The sequence below is a fragment of the Triticum dicoccoides genome, chromosome 4A (assembly GCF_002162155.2).
Source record: "Triticum dicoccoides isolate Atlit2015 ecotype Zavitan chromosome 4A, WEW_v2.0, whole genome shotgun sequence".
Classification (NCBI taxonomy): domain Eukaryota; kingdom Viridiplantae; phylum Streptophyta; class Magnoliopsida; order Poales; family Poaceae; genus Triticum; species Triticum dicoccoides.
In genome coordinates this window covers 648,636,783-648,652,642 of record NC_041386.1, presented here as the reverse complement: position 1 = coordinate 648,652,642, position 15,860 = coordinate 648,636,783, and the positions used below count along the sequence as shown (strand labels likewise).

General features: G+C 42.0%; 1 protein-coding gene across 2 annotated transcripts; it reads right to left on the bottom strand.

Moving 5' to 3' along the window:
• Positions 1-3,851: 3,851 nt before the first annotated feature.
• On the bottom strand, positions 3,852-9,944 carry LOC119287685 (stomatal closure-related actin-binding protein 1-like). Of its 2 annotated transcripts, XM_037567279.1 has the most exons (8): positions 9,555-9,944; positions 9,179-9,368; positions 8,019-8,325; positions 7,801-7,929; positions 7,514-7,606; positions 6,827-6,967; positions 6,073-6,127; positions 3,852-4,500 (listed from the first exon to the last, which is right to left on the bottom strand). In XM_037567279.1, the coding sequence occupies exons 3-7, from the start codon at positions 8,064-8,066 to the stop codon at positions 6,113-6,115; spliced, it is 426 nt and encodes a 141-aa protein (XP_037423176.1). In that variant the 5' UTR covers positions 8,067-8,325; positions 9,179-9,368; positions 9,555-9,944; the 3' UTR covers positions 3,852-4,500; positions 6,073-6,112. The 2 variants fall into 2 exon arrangements, with proteins under 2 accessions (XP_037423176.1, XP_037423175.1); XM_037567278.1 differs by having other exon boundaries at positions 3,852-6,127.
• Between the last annotated feature and the right edge of the window lie 5,916 nt (positions 9,945-15,860).

The following is a 15,860-nucleotide window of genomic DNA, read 5'->3' as shown; positions in this document are numbered from 1 at the left end:
TTATCCACTTAATATTATTTTGACCAGCACAATTAACGCCCGCTTTGACTACGCATGTTTGTTTGTTTGTATGGCGTCCAGGAAATGTTTGGGCATGTTGGCCCCCGTTTAAACGATATATCATATTCAAGAATCATCCTGCTCTATGCTATCACCTCTAAAAACATACACTATACAATAAAAAGACTAAGGCATAGAAACGTAGAATAATCCTACACTATACAATAAAGAAATTACAACCGAATGTACCCATTGGGCATTATAGTTACGCACCAGTGATAATAAAGCGTACACAAACAACAAATTACATACATTGAACAAATAAAGCTCATACATCATGGACACGCATCAACAAAATTTACCATTTGAACTATAATCTCTTCAGAAAATAGGGTTGGCCGGATTCAAATAGCACAAATTACAGTCTGCAAAATCTCCAATTCCTTCATGGTTACCTCAGTGTCTTGTTTCATTTTTTTGACTCCTGCATCTAATACCTGCAAGTCTAGTCTCAACTTGTTGATTGTACGTTGAGAATCATGTGCACGTTGTCTTGCCACCTCTAGTTGATGCTCGAGAACATCAGCACATTCCAATTCCAATCCATAATCAATCGGTAACGGCCATGCCGCACTGCTTGCAGATCTTTGTGTTGATGCCACTTCATCCTGAAATGTTTCTATAAGTACACATGACTAGGGCAAAAATATAGTTACAACAGTGAAGCGAGCAAGACAGCTTATTTCGTACGTGGCAAAACAGGACTAACAATAATGTTACACGTCATGAAGCATAAGCATGTGATATTTTAAAAATTATAAAAATGGTAGTCTCTTCAGCCCGCATACAGAAATCTCACTTAGCTCACCAGAGGAGCATGATGTTGGGGCCGAATTCAAAACACAGACAGGTTACAATTTTAGACAACACGTTGTGTATAAGTAAGCAAGCAGTTGGCCATTCTGTAGCTCAATTAAAGTCTTAGGGAGCATAATGAACATCACAGGGATTCATACAAACCTACTACAGCAAGCAAAATTATGCAATCATTAGCCTATCACTACTGCAGGATGCTGCTAATGCGACACTGCGATTAGAGACCCTTCGACGAAACTGTGTGCGATGCCATAATCACAAACGATGGTGTAAAAAACCCATCAAAAAAGTGCAAAATATTTGCGATAGAGGATGCATCAAACATGGTTCAGATTTTAGTTGCGTGTGCGATGCAGGGCATACGGTTCAGCTCAATTAACTATTTGCGATGAGAAGAAATAAAAGAAACGGGCAGCCAGATGAAGGTGTGTGCGATATATAGCATACGGTTCACTCGGATGAACTGTTTGTGATTACGCAACACAAAAGAAATGGTCAGCCAGATCAAGGTGTGTGCGATATACGGCATGCGGTTCACTCGGATGAACTATTTGCATTGAGACACAGGAACAGAAACAGTTCAACTTAACAAGATGTGTGTGATACGCGGAAAACAGGTCTGTAATCAGAAACGTCTGTGAAGACCGATAACAACACAGACGATTATTATTAACAAGCCGTGTGTGTTGTGAGCAAATGATTACTGGTATACAATTATGAGTGATTGATGAAAACATCACCGACGGGTTCCATTGTTTAGTCCGTATGCGATGTGATTTTCTTTGTCCGCACAACATCTACGCTCTGTCTACAGAGCATCAACATATCTTTCCCTAATAATAAAGCGATTATTGCTTCTGCCTGTTAGCTCATCGTCATGGCACTTCTACAATAAAGTCCCTGATGTTTTTGGTAATTAAACCCGTGGTCCTTTTATTAAAGTGAAAAAACATTTGGTTTTACAATTTTGTGCAAGAATCCCAGTAGTTTCCTGTATTCAACCCGTGGTCCTTTCAAAGTGAGAAAAGGTTCGACTGCGCGAGGAAGACGGACGGATCTAGGCGTAGCATCGAGGGATTGGGCAGCTGGTGGATCTAGCGGCTGGTGCGGCAGTTTGCTCCGGTGGTGTCGGTGTCCCGCTCATCCAAAGAACGAGAGAGACAAGGCATGAGGAAGAGAGGGAGAGAGGAAGAAAGGAGAAGGAGAAGGATAAGGGCACAAGGTGAGGGAGCGCGGTCGCTGGTGCTGGCGCCTCCGGTGACCGGTCAGCGGGCAGGGCGGCGAGCTCCTGTTGAGGAAGTGGGGCTTGGTGCGGGCCGGTTCCTCTGGATCGATCCTTGCCTCCCCCGAGGTGTGCGGTTGCGGGCTTGGATCGGGGGTGATCCAGATGGAGAGCTGGGTGGCGGCGACCTCTCCTTCCCCAACTAATCAAATGCAGGATTGCAGGTCATGAACAAATCAGCCAAGGATCTGTCGACGTAGCTGCCACCCAGCACCGGCTGTCCCGCCCGACCACGCGACAGATCAAGGGACGCGAGCGAGTATGGTTCAGCTCGAGCACGCGACAGATCAAGGGACGCCTAGGAGGATGAGTTCCGCGGTTCATCAAGAGCCGGCAAGGGCAGAACGTACTCGCACATGCCCCGCTATTCCAGACCAGAGGCCTCTACATCCACCAGTAAGGATGGCAATGGGTCGGGTTTGGATCGGGTTGAACAATATCATATCCATATCGACATCCGTGAAGACAGTATTTGTCCGCCTATGAAAAAATCCATGGACGAAAAATTGTGTCCATGTCCAAACCCGATGGATATCCATACCAGTTGGATACCCATCTGGTCCTTTCAAGACATATACATAAGACATAACACAATATGCACATAAGTTGTTGCACCCATGTGTTAATGCATGTGTGAAAAAGCAAAGATGGAGGGGTCGAGGGGATATGGAGCTGCGTTGTGGCAGGACAGTGGTGCCGGCTGTTGCATTGCTCCACCATACATGGAGGTAGCGGCTGACAGCGTCGGCCGTCTCTAGGGATGCAGGAGGACTAAGAAGAGGAGACAGGGCTGATACTTAATGATGAGTCATTTAACGACGAGATAAAAGGATGAGAAGGGGTGCAGAAGTAATATTACGGTGGGGAATGAGTGTCAACTAATAAAAGTTATGGTGAAGATTGTGCAATTTGTTTTGCATGTTTTAGATAATAATGGTAAAATCTTCTACTCCTAAGGGAGCAGTTGGTAGTCTCGCTTCCAGGTTTTTTTTAGTCCCACCTCCCATGGTTTATTTTGGTACCTCCTCCCACCTCTCACTAAGCCACCACAAACCAAAAAACCTCCTCCTGAGGCCCCAACCCGCACCTATCCACATGTGACCCTCAATAGACGTACGAAGGTTAACCTGCGACAAAAAAACCTACGACGGTTAACCAACGACAGAAAAACCGTGCGAACGCACGTAGGAGCGACGAGTCCTGTTATCGAGCGAGGTCTCCCTTCGTGGCCGCCCTACATCCCTGCACCGCCGCGCTTCAGTCGCTGCCCTCCATCGTCGCCGCCCTCCATCGTGGTCGAGGTCGCCGCCCCCGCTTCACTCGCCGTCCTCCATCCGCGTCGATCCTGGACAAGGTCACCGCGGCCCTCCATCACTTCGCCGCCGCGCTGAACACCTCGACGATCCGGCGCTGGTCCTGGATCAGGTCGCCGCCGCCCTCCATCACTTCGCCGCCGTGCTGAACTCCTCGCCCTTGATCCAGGATCCGGCGCTGATCCTAGACGCGTATACGCGGACACGTCCAGGATCCGGCCAGAACACGTCCTGGATCCGAAAAATAGGTATACAAACCATCTCATACGTCAATCGCATCTCATACATCTCAAATGCCATACAATCGCATCTCATACATCTCACAGCCCATACATCCATCGCATGTCATACAGCCATGGCAAGTGCTTTCACAAGGATGGATCCGCCTGCGAGATTGATTTCTGTTGCACACAGTTTAGGTTTTTTTCATGTTAAAAATAGACTCAAGTACACATGTTTACAGTTGGCAATTGGCATTTTTTGTACCAAGGAGTATCCTGCATCCTGCACTTGAGTGAATATGGCAAAAAAGAAAACATAAACCATACAAGACCCAAGAGTATGTTTCCACTTGTGCTGAACTAAAGATAGAACAAAAAGACTTGCATTCTAATAAAGTACAGAGATGTAGAAGATGTAGATGAAAGTGCCATTGCAGTATATATGTAGAATAAAATACAATTGCAGTATATGCTAGCAACATGTTGCAGTATATATGTAGAACAATAACCCTTGCAGAATGTCAAAGATGTAGAAGAAATTACCATGTTGGTGAAGATCATCAAAGAACTACCATTTCTGTCTTCATGATTTTTGCCATTCAATAGTTGCATATGGGGAATTCAAAAAGCACGGCACACGAACATCAACCAGAAGATGACGTAACTACAGGTATGATGCAGTCTACCATGTTTTTGTTTAGTTGCGAGACCTGAATATCTGACAGTGACAGGCTGTATGCATAATGTCTTCCAGGTCTTACAAGCGGGAGAAGTGATGCAGAACACAATGCGAGCATCATACCCGTAGCTGAAATTGTTGATAACGTTTACACGACGGAATTAGGTATAATACTGTGCGAATATTGGTTATAAATGTTGCCTCACGTGCATTTCTGAAAGTGGCAGAATGCATTTTATGTGTTGCAGTCCTTACGAGCGGGATAAATGTTGGAGACTACAATGCAAACTTCATACCCTTACATGCAAATATTCACGATATTTACACGACGGGAGCAGGTATAAGACTGTGTCAAGATTGCTGCTAATGTTTCGTGCATACCGTATATTTTGTTGATTGCTAAGATCTAGGGCGGGAACCTTCAAACGACGGGATTCCATCGTATTCTGAGAATAATAAGGATGGTATGACTAAGCTACGAGGTGATACTCAAGGTATTCACAGGCATGCTTATACAGCTTCCAAATCGACATCTCCGGTAGCGGATCAGAGAGGTTTAGTCCATTTTCCCAGATGAGCTTAATGGGCTTTGTGGTTTTTACGCTTAACGTAATGCAGATGACAAAACTTCCAAGCAGCATGCAACAGTAGCTGTATGTAATGAAGAAAAAAACGTTGGCGAAACAAGGGAGCAGTTCAACGCATAGAGGCGTGAATCTTATCGGAAGAAAAAAGAGGAGGATATGGTCAGGTTACAAGAGGATAATCAGCCATCCCTTTCAAAGACTGGTAAGTATTTAAGCGTGATTTTGCTGACTACTCTTGGGTTTTTCTGAATACCTATAGTATGCAAATTAATCGTTATAGTAACCTGACTTCATAGATGTTCCCCGTGTTGGTTTCATAGATGTTGTATCAACATCTATCTAAGTGATTTGTACATACTTTTTTTGTTCTCTAACTCTCATACCTGTTGTAAAAATGGTAGACCATAGGGATCTTATCAACGCGTGGAGGCGGGCATCTTATCGCACTAAGAAGTCAGATGGTTTTATAAACCATCTAGACGATGGGCCGATTGTTCACCGCCGTACTCTATGTGATATCACAAATGTTCAACAATCTTCATATGTGATCCCTGGTACATATTTGGTGGATTTACAATGTCGTTAGTTATATGTGCGTATTTGACAATCATACTATTTGTGATTATGTTTAACTTCTCTTTGCTTTCTGAACGCCCATGCTGGATTACAATAGGAACTAATGTTGGGGCAGATCATATGTTGGGGCAGCTAATCAAACCCACGTGAGATGATAAGCACAGGAAAGTTGATCTTCGTCCCCTTTGTAATTCAAGTAAGATTATTTTATGTTACATCCTAGCATTCATGGTTCAGCCATTTTAATAAATACTAACCAAGCATGTTATATTAGATGACCCAGCTAGCTCGGTTGATACATCAATCCCGCATAATGAATCAACATATCCTCCTAAAGCTACGGGCACGTCTGATGTAATTGCAGATAAAAATATAGAAGGTAAAATGATTGTGCTTTTTCCATACTCGTTTGCTATCATGTTGTTTTTACCTTTCGCTTTTGAGAGAAACCCAAGGAAGACATCAGTAGATGACTTGAATGATACCACAGAAAATATGCAAGTAACAGAAGAAGAACGCAAAAGAGACCGTAAAATACCTTTCGCTTTTTCCATACTCGACGGAATCAAGCAGTCCTATTAGGTGGGCTGCAACTGAATACAAACAGTTCTTTCAGATATTATAGGCTAACAGTCTATTCTGGACATCGCATGTGTGTCATACACCTAACTTTTTAAGTCATGACCATAGTTGACTGCCTAACTTTTTAATGAAATCTCATATATATATTTGAGCCAGAAAAACAAACAAATAACTTATTAAGTGTTTCAACATGCCAGTAAACAAACAAATATAATAGGACTGCTTGAAGATATATATCATCAGAGTCATAATATTAAGTCATTACATGTAATAGAAATTGCATGAGGACAAAATGCTTAGATGGAATAGTCTAAATTTATTCACAATGGATATGTAATACTCCAATACCAACTATATCCCAACCGAATGAATCTACATTCTCAAGATAGAGCAAGTAATACAATGAGTATAACAAATTGAGGACAGTGCCAAAGCACAGCATCTGGACAAGCAAGCAATAAAAGCAAAGTTGGGCAGGAAGATCTATTGCTGTATGATGCAGTACATAGAAGGTTGCATAGTCAAATTAAAATAAACTACCACTGGTTTTGAACAGAAAAATTGTACAGAAGTCAAGGGGAGTAATTGTATATGACATAAATAAAAGAATATATAAGGAATACAGATTCAGGCATAAGTTCCAGGTAAGCTTGGTACTAAAGTACAGAAAACAAGATAATATGCTGCTCATAAAATTATATACAATTTACCTCCTTTCTAATTCTTTGTGAATTGTTCTCTTTCTCTTTAAGTACTTTTTGAACTCTTTGTACAGCAGCTCTAGCATTTTCAATCTCCATGCGTGCATTAGTTCGTTCTTCGTCAACAATTCTCCTAGCATCTTCAGAAGCCTGTGAACGATATAGAAAGAGTGATTTGTCAAAATGAAAATATGGGAATATACCAAGATTAAGCATACTTGATATGGATAAATGATGTTTATAAAAAATACTAAAACGACGCGCCAATCCAAGAGGAATTGGAACATGCTTTACGCACAAATCATTGCCAGCATGTTATTTTCTTAACCATGGTAAGAAAATTAGGAAGAACTCCTAAAAATTTGTTGTTCAACAAACCATCGGCAGGCCCCTAAAAATTTGTTGTGCATTTGCAAGAAAAGAACACCATTTCAAATTTGTAGTACTGTTTGATAGTCTGTTTCAGAAGTCCCAACAAAGGCAAAACTTCAGCTTGGCTTGCTTAATCATGGCAGATAATTTACATTTAAAAACGACGGAACTAAGTTTTCCTCCAAAGCCAGTAGCAAGCAGGGAAAATACACATGACATTTGATAGTACATTGTAAACAGAGAACACAATGGATCATGGTACTAAAATGTGCTTACAAAGGTCCATAGAATAAAGATACTTCCAAAGTACAAGGATCAACTCACCAGTTTTAGTGAAGTCGCTATTCTCGTGACCTCGGTTTTCTGCTGAAGCAACTCATTTTCTGTTTTGGACAGCTGAACTGCTAAAATATCCACCTATAGAAAGTGTCAAACTATTAAAGTGCTCGCAAACAAAGGGATGATTTAGGCATATATATTTAGCTCTTTTAAGAAACCATATTGGTTAGTTTAGAACACTTGCAGTGTCATTAAAGATACTCTAAAAACGCACTGAGGAACAATAATCCTTCACGTGGCTGTAAATATGGTTCAAAAGAAGAAAAACCAACCATAGATACCGATTCCTCAATTTCATCCTTATATTTGCCAGCTACTTGACCTCTCAGTGACTCCAATACACTCTTTAGATTCTTCAGAAGGATGTCTCGCTCTAATAAAGCCACTTGTTTACATTTAACCTGAGAGTTAAAGCCAATGCAATAACTTAAGGTCTGTAATAACTGAACCAATTGCTAAATGAGTGTTCAGGAATCAGGAAGACCCATACCTCGTTAGATAATAATGTGGCAGTATTGAGGCCCTTCTCAAATTTCATTGCGAGCTCGTGGACTGAAAGACGCTGACGCCGATCAAGCAGATCTGTTGTCTCTTTGGCAACAGACTCCTTAAGTCATGGCGTTTCTGGCTCATCAGCAAATTTGATGACTATCCCATTCGTACCATTCTTATAGGTAGGGAATTTATTTTTGATGGCATTTACTGGGCGCAACGGCCCAGACCAGTTGTTCTGACCCTGTGTCTTCCGCCGAAAATCAAGAGTTGATGCCCGAGTCATCGATAAGTAATTCTCACCCCTAATTCCAAAAAAAACAAGCGTCAGTATCTCAAAAGATCACTGGTGGACACAATGAATAAATCATTGGTCAAAATGGTTCATACATCACCGTTTTCTGTTTTAATGACCCATCGACAAACATAAAAGATGGGAAAAGGGAACCCAAAACATAACACCGAAATAAAAATTGTCAAACTGCAGCATGGAAGCTGATGAAAAGGCAGAAGCGAGTGGAAGAGTTCTCCCCTCCAAAAGAAAGAGAACAAAAGCCATACGAGTTCATCAAGCCTTGGGCATGTGCTACTACCAACCCTCAAGTGTTGCAGTTATAATCATCGCAAGATCGTACAGAATCACCCACTAAACTCAGGACTACAGACCTGCATTAGAAGCAACTAGGATCGGGAGAACCAACTAACTTCAACTAACAATCACGATTTGCAAAAGTGGGAACTGAGAGAATTATGTCTCAATTAAGCTTTGCAAATCATCAACAAAATCCCAATTTGATGCTACTTTCATAGAGGAACTAAAGAGAAAGCATGCTTGGTTACTAGCAACAACATTCCATAGAAGATCCACAACAAAACATAATCTTTGATTCAGATTTGTTGCTCCCATCCTCTTTCCGCACCTCCTTCTTCTCCTTCGGGAAGTCTGAACCATTAAGGGCCGAATCATCAATACAACCACCAACTAAGCAGATGATTTCTCATATTACATTCTTGAAAGGAACCATTCTAATAGAAAACACACACTCTAAAGAATAAACGCGACACCCATTTTTGTTCCATTTTATAATATGAATTGCCAGTTTTTATATTCAAATGTCATATCTGGATGTAGTATGGTTAAAAATTTGCATATGCTACCTGATTAGTTAGTGTAGGCATGAGAGTCATGCACTTCTTGTTCCAGTTTAGCTCTTGAGAAGCACATAGCACTGAATTCCTCTTCAATAATAACTTCTCCAACTTCCTTTCTTTTATGAAGATAATGTATCATCTTTCAAAAAGATACTGCATCATATGAACTCTTGGATCCACTCACAACCAGAAGGGGCTGCAATTTAGAGCAGAATAATACTCAGTTAAATCAGATTTTTTTAACAAAGCCCTTTAACAGAACAAAATATGGACAGTCTTGAAAAGGAATATTCATTGTGATATCTCAGTGAGGCGATGCACCTGGCGACTAACTGAATTGACGGGGAGGAGCATACGGCAGGGTCAGGGAGAGAGAGATTACCTAGACCTGGACGATCGCGCGGGAGAGAGTGGAGAGGCTCATGTTGGCGACGGTGAGGGAACCAGGAGAATGGAGGGACCAAGCATCGCCGGTGAGCATGCCGACCTCGAGCGCCTCCTCGAGCACTTCGGGGCCGGATTGGAAGGAACAGGGTAGAGTAGGGCGTGCAAGTCCCGAGCCTCCGCGTCCACATCCAACGGCGCCTACCACTGGCGCGAGCATGCCGAGCTCGAGGATCTTCCCGACCACTTCTGCGATCTGATTCGAAGGGGAGGGGCGGCCTGCTAGGGAGCGGCGACGCTGGTGACGAAGGGGAGGGCAGCCTGACCAGGGAGCGCCGGCAGTGGTGACGAAGGGAAGGGGCGGCCTGACCAGGGAGCGCTGGTTGTGGTGGAGAGAATGGGGAACAGAGGAGATTGTGAGGCAGTGGTGGGGAACTATCCAGAAAAGAATGTGAGGCGGCAGTGGAGAGGATGACTAACGTTTTTTTTTGAGAAATCTAACGTTTTTTTCTTAATACTACTACGTAGACTACTGTACTAGGCAGTGATGGGGGAGAGATTGTCTTCTTTTTATCGGCCGTGTCTGATTTACCTCACATTGTTCTAATAAAATCCATTATTTTTATAGTCATAATCATTTGATGCTTTAAAAGGTTCCCTGTATAAATAATATCTATAAAAGTTGAAAAAAATACTGGTAAAAAACACATTTGATATATCTGAATTTTAGTTGAGGAAATGAGTATGAGTAAATAAATTCAAACACAAGGCAAAAGCTTTGATGTTTTCTTGATTATTAAGAAGATTGTTAGGGCCCCGCGCTACTACTAACTAATTGGGAATTAAAATAAATAAATTTCATCCATGGTTGCTGCTGCTGGGCGTCATCGTCCTCTCCAACCATGATTGTTGCTGGTCCTGGAGGGGATGAAGTTGTCCATGGTGATGGTGGCTCCCCACCCAACTCGTTCCCGCACCTCTCATCTGCTACAAAAGAAGAGAAAATTATTTGAATGAGGAAGAGAGAGAGATAGAGAGGAGTAGGAGGAGGAACTCACTGGTGGCCGCCGAAGTTGGAGCCGACGCTCGAAACCAAGATGAAGCCCGGTGACCTGCTACTGCTTGTCGTAGGACCCTTGACCATGGTGCTCGCATGTCCTCAGGAGGCCTTGTCCCAGCGAGGAGGTGCAAGTGGTTGCATCCATGGTGGATCTGGTCGCCGCCATGGATGATGTTCTGCTGGTTTCCCTCTCCTTCCAGCAACGGAGGAGGAAGGAGGGGCCGGGGAGGGGGCTGCGATGGGAGAGGTTACCGAATTTGGGGAAGGCGCCGAGGTGTGAGATCGGCAGCGACGGTGGGCGAGGATGGGAATCACGGGTGGGAGGAGAAGGGGAATGGGAGAGTGTGGGAGAGAGGAGGGATTCAACCGAGGATATGGGGACTTCACCTACCTTTTACTTAATAGTAGCGAGGGGTATAAACCCGCTCTACCACTATCAACTTAGTAGTAGCGCGGGTTCATACCCCTCGCTACTACTATGGCATGTCCCGGGGGGGCATGATAGAGACTGCTTAGTAGTAGCGCGGGTTACTATCAACTTAGTAGTAGTGAGGGGTAAAAACACGCGCTCCAATATCTGCCGCGACATGGGATGGATCCGGCGGGTGGAGTCACGCGGGCACCGGCTCGTCGAGGCGCGCGGCCATGCGGCGGGGGGAGGGGAGAGGGCCGAGCTGCTGGTGGGGGTGGAGAGGGCCGGTGAGGCCACCCCAAGATTTGCCGCGGCATGGGATCCGGCGGTCGGCGGGCGGAGTCGTGCGGGCGCCGGGTCGTCGAGGCACGCGGCGGGGAAGGGGAGAGGGCGAGAGGAAATGAGTGAGTGGAGGGGGGTGTGGTGAGTGAATGGTGTTAGGGTTTGGGCCCAGACGCCAGCGTGCCAGGTGGGCCGTTGAGCCGGCCCGTTAGGCAACTTTATAGTGCATGGGCCGTGGAGGCCACCACGCATTCCTGGCCGGTAAGTGCCGGCCCATTTGTCCAGTTATAATGTAATCCCTCGGAAAAATGTGGATAAGGTAATTTATATTTATTTATTAAACAGAAACAATAAAAGTATATATATTCATTAAATATTGTTCATAAAAATAAATATTTTTTATATTTATCTTTCATATACTAAGGGTACCACAACAAAACTTGGTTGATGTATAAATAAATCTACTTGGTTGAAGAAGGTTTGTTTGCATGTTTTTTTTCTTTTGTTTGACAAATTTCCATGGCCTATATAAATAATTTAAATAATTTTCATATGACTACTCATTATATATGAACATTACAGTTTGTTGTTTTCCCCTAATTTTGTGTTAGTACAATTATTTAAATTATTTAACCAACATTTTTTCCTAATAATGTCAAATATGTTTTTTATAGAGAAAATAGTGTGTTATTATCACTACTATTTTTTCAGATATTATATATGATTATATTATGCAGTAGAAAACATCATTTATATTTCATCATATATATTCCATCGTAGATACAAAGTGATGGGTTCCGACATATGCACTGATGTAACGATGACAGACCGCACTGAAACACCACGAGAAGAGGTGCATATAGCTAACCTTCCTCTGTATGTATATTATACATGAAAACACGAAAGGTCTATTTTTATATTTTTGTTTTTTTAGAATATAGGAGACATGGATATGGACTTTGGAGATGCACAGAAAGAATCCATTGAGGGTTCATATGCGATGTTGCTGCAAGGGGACAAAAATTCACAACATAAAAATGTCGAAGAGGTTATATCTCATAACAAACCAAAAAAGGATGCTAATTTACATGTTATCTCATAAGGTATTTTTTAATATTACTATCAATCTTATTTTTGTGATATTGCCTCTTGTATTCAACTATTTTTGCTCAGTTTGATTGCTAAATTGGCTCATTTATTTATGAATTCGGCAGACTATGTTTGTACCCCTAGGGATATTACAGTCATCGAATCAATCAAGTCTGCCCCCAAGAATAACCAGTTCGTGGACATTGGAGATGCCTTGTTATCAACCGACGATTTGAAATGCCTTATGAAAGATGATATGTTCTTACATGACGGTGTAAGACCAATTGCACAAACTTTGTAATTAATAATATGAACAATATTTAATATCATAAAATGTACACATAATCTAAATGTTGATTACAGGTGATAAATGCTTACATATATTGCATGCTTGCTCACGACCATCTACAAGACAGAGCGGGTGAAAAGATACACATTGTTAGCATGTTTGTATCTAGCCAGATAAAAGAAGACGGGGAAAGAGATATAGACCCATCAAAATGTCACCACATCGTGCATCATGTTAATACTTATCTACAGCAAGACATGGTTAGTTTTTGTCTCGTTATCCATGTATATAATTATATATTGTTTTTATTAATTCATATGTATAATGATTTATTAATATTTATATCTAATTGCGACCGTGACTTGTATGATATTTACACCAGTTATTCATTCCGATTAACATATCGGGCTACCATTGGTATCTAGCAGTCTTCAATGCCAAAAAACGTGAGATTCAAGTATTTTGGACTCACTTGGTTCTCGGGTCAAACGCAATGACCTTGCTACTACGGTAACTATCTATTATTTTTATTCATCTTAACATATGTTTTTGTTTGCCTTGATCCCTACTATTTCTTATATATAAAATAGTTACTAGGACTCGAGAAGTGTCTGAAACTTGTAGAGCATAAACCGGATTTTATCAGAGGTCATAAGTGGCCCGATCTGAATGTTACAAAATGGACAGTTGTAGAGCAGTTTCATGAGGCAATACAAACCAATGGGTAAGCACTTGTTACAATTGTTTGTTTATTTGATTCATCTGTGTGGTATTCTAAAGCATTATTTTATAATACTATAGCGTTTCATGTCGACTGTTTATGCTAAATTATATGGAATACTGGACATCACATGCATTGTCAGACCAATTCACCCAGGTATTTCGTTTTTATACATTATCTCGTTATTTTATCTCAAAATAATATATAAATTGTTTTTATATATATCTTGTAGGAGGATATGAAACATTTTCGACAAAAATTAGCTGTCATTTTGCTCAATTCAGAGCTGAATAAGCTAAAAGGAGGTCCCATATACCATCAACCTGACGATCAAGAAACTTTAGCTAATTCTGATCTCAATATATTGGACAATCCATCTGACGTAGTCAAAGACAAACGTCCTACACCAATCACTATCATACCCACGGACCAACGTGAATTACTTGCCGACCTCTGCAACTACATCATGTCGATCGATGATGCCGGTTGTTTGGAGTAAGTATCAGGTATCAATATTTAATGTGAGGTTGTATATTATTGTTCTTCATACCATCCAATTTATAGGAAGGTATGGGTCCGGAGCTCGACACTCGATCCAATGGGCTTAAGTCTTAAGAAACTTCAGTGCATACTTAACATAGAGCAGCCCATGGACAATGATTGCTTCAACACAGCCGTGCGTATGCTGGCATGTGACGAGGGAGTATTGTTCACATACCCTCCTGTGCACTACATGGATCTACGATTTTGTGTAAGTTATTGTAACTCTTCATTCTATGTGTCATTAGCATCAACATGTTGAAGAAATATTTCTTTTTTTACATAGTCCATGATGCTAGAGTCAACACGAGATCAGAAGTTTTGCGAGAAGGAAACTATCCAGACGTTGGCAACATTATTTGATAGCTGGCCTGGGATGGACAACGACATCTCATCGTGCAACAAGGTAAGTAAAGTATTTTGTCCATTGTTATCATGGTTTATTGTTGTTTCTAATAGCTCCACTTGTAGATTTATCTTCCCTATGCATCCATCGGCCGATACATCTTGTACGTCATCGAGAAAGAGGCACGTCGTCAATATATTCTGGATCCTATTCAAACATCACAATCGTTAGAGGAAAAAGAATTGAGGCATGCACTGAAATTAAAAAGTTTTGCAAGGGATTTCAAAGAAGCACTCGAAATAAAGCTGCCTGGTTGGAATTATGATATATCTAAATGGCAACGTTTATTTCCGTTCGGTGTTCCAACGAGTATAGACGGATAATGAATTCATAACAAAAATATTTATTTTTGTTATCACTATATTCTATATATTATTAATCTAAAGTTTTGCAGGAATGTGTCTGGCTATTTTGTTTTTCATTTTATGCTCGGGTGGAACGGCAAAGAATTGGTCAAGCCGATTTGCACGATGAGTATTGTCAGGTACATGTTTTAAGACCTTCGACGTGAAATTTTCATACTAACTAAATGTATTGTTTGTGCAGGATGGGTATGAATTGAGGAAACAGTTTTTATTACACTTGCTAAAACATCGTGGGAATGAAGCTAAAGGAAACTTTCCTGATATTGTGAAAGAATTACTTAAGCGCATCATCTAGATATTAATAGTTTTGTAATAGATGTTTAGTTGGAACATCGCTTGGTTTGTTACATGGACATGTCGTTAATTTTTCTTCATGTTATCAATTTACATTGCAAAAATGAACTTTAGTTATTAAATAATTGTATTTGTGTTTTATTGTTTGTACGTGTGGAATTTAACATGTAACTCTTGTAAACTATTTCAAAAGCCCGTGGCAACGCACGGGCACTCTACTAGTTACACTAGGACATGTGAATGTGGGGTAGGGATAGCAGAATATTACCCATTAAGTCAGACTATCGGGTCGGGTTTAGGTATATCCACTGATACAAGATTATGTCCATGCCCTACCCATGAGTAATCGGGTCGGGTTTGGGCGCTACCCATGGGCGCAAAAGCATATCCAAACTCTGTCCATACGAGTCGGATATCCATGGGTATCCATGTCCATGGATAAAATTGCCATCCTTAGATGAACCCATGGCCAAATTGTTGACTGTGTTGCGGTGGCCGTCTGTCGAAGAAGGGGAAGCAGATCCAAGGCGACGAAGGACGGTGTAGCGGGAACAGCTCTGGTGCGGAGGACGATGACGACGTTGGAGCGGCAGGAGTGAGGCGCAGGACGGCGTGGTTGAACTGGCTCGGTTACGACGCACCTTGGCGTCCTGGAGGTAGCTTGGCTTCGGCTTCAACTATTAGCCGTGGAGGGCGTTGCGGTTGCGGTTGCGATGGACGATGACGTCTGGGTATCAGCTCCGGCGTGATGGAGGAGGGCGGCGGTTGATAGGTGGGATGGGTGGCGAGCGAAGGACGCTAGGGTTTTGCGGCTGGTGGAGAGGTAGTTTTGGTGCCCACGGGGTA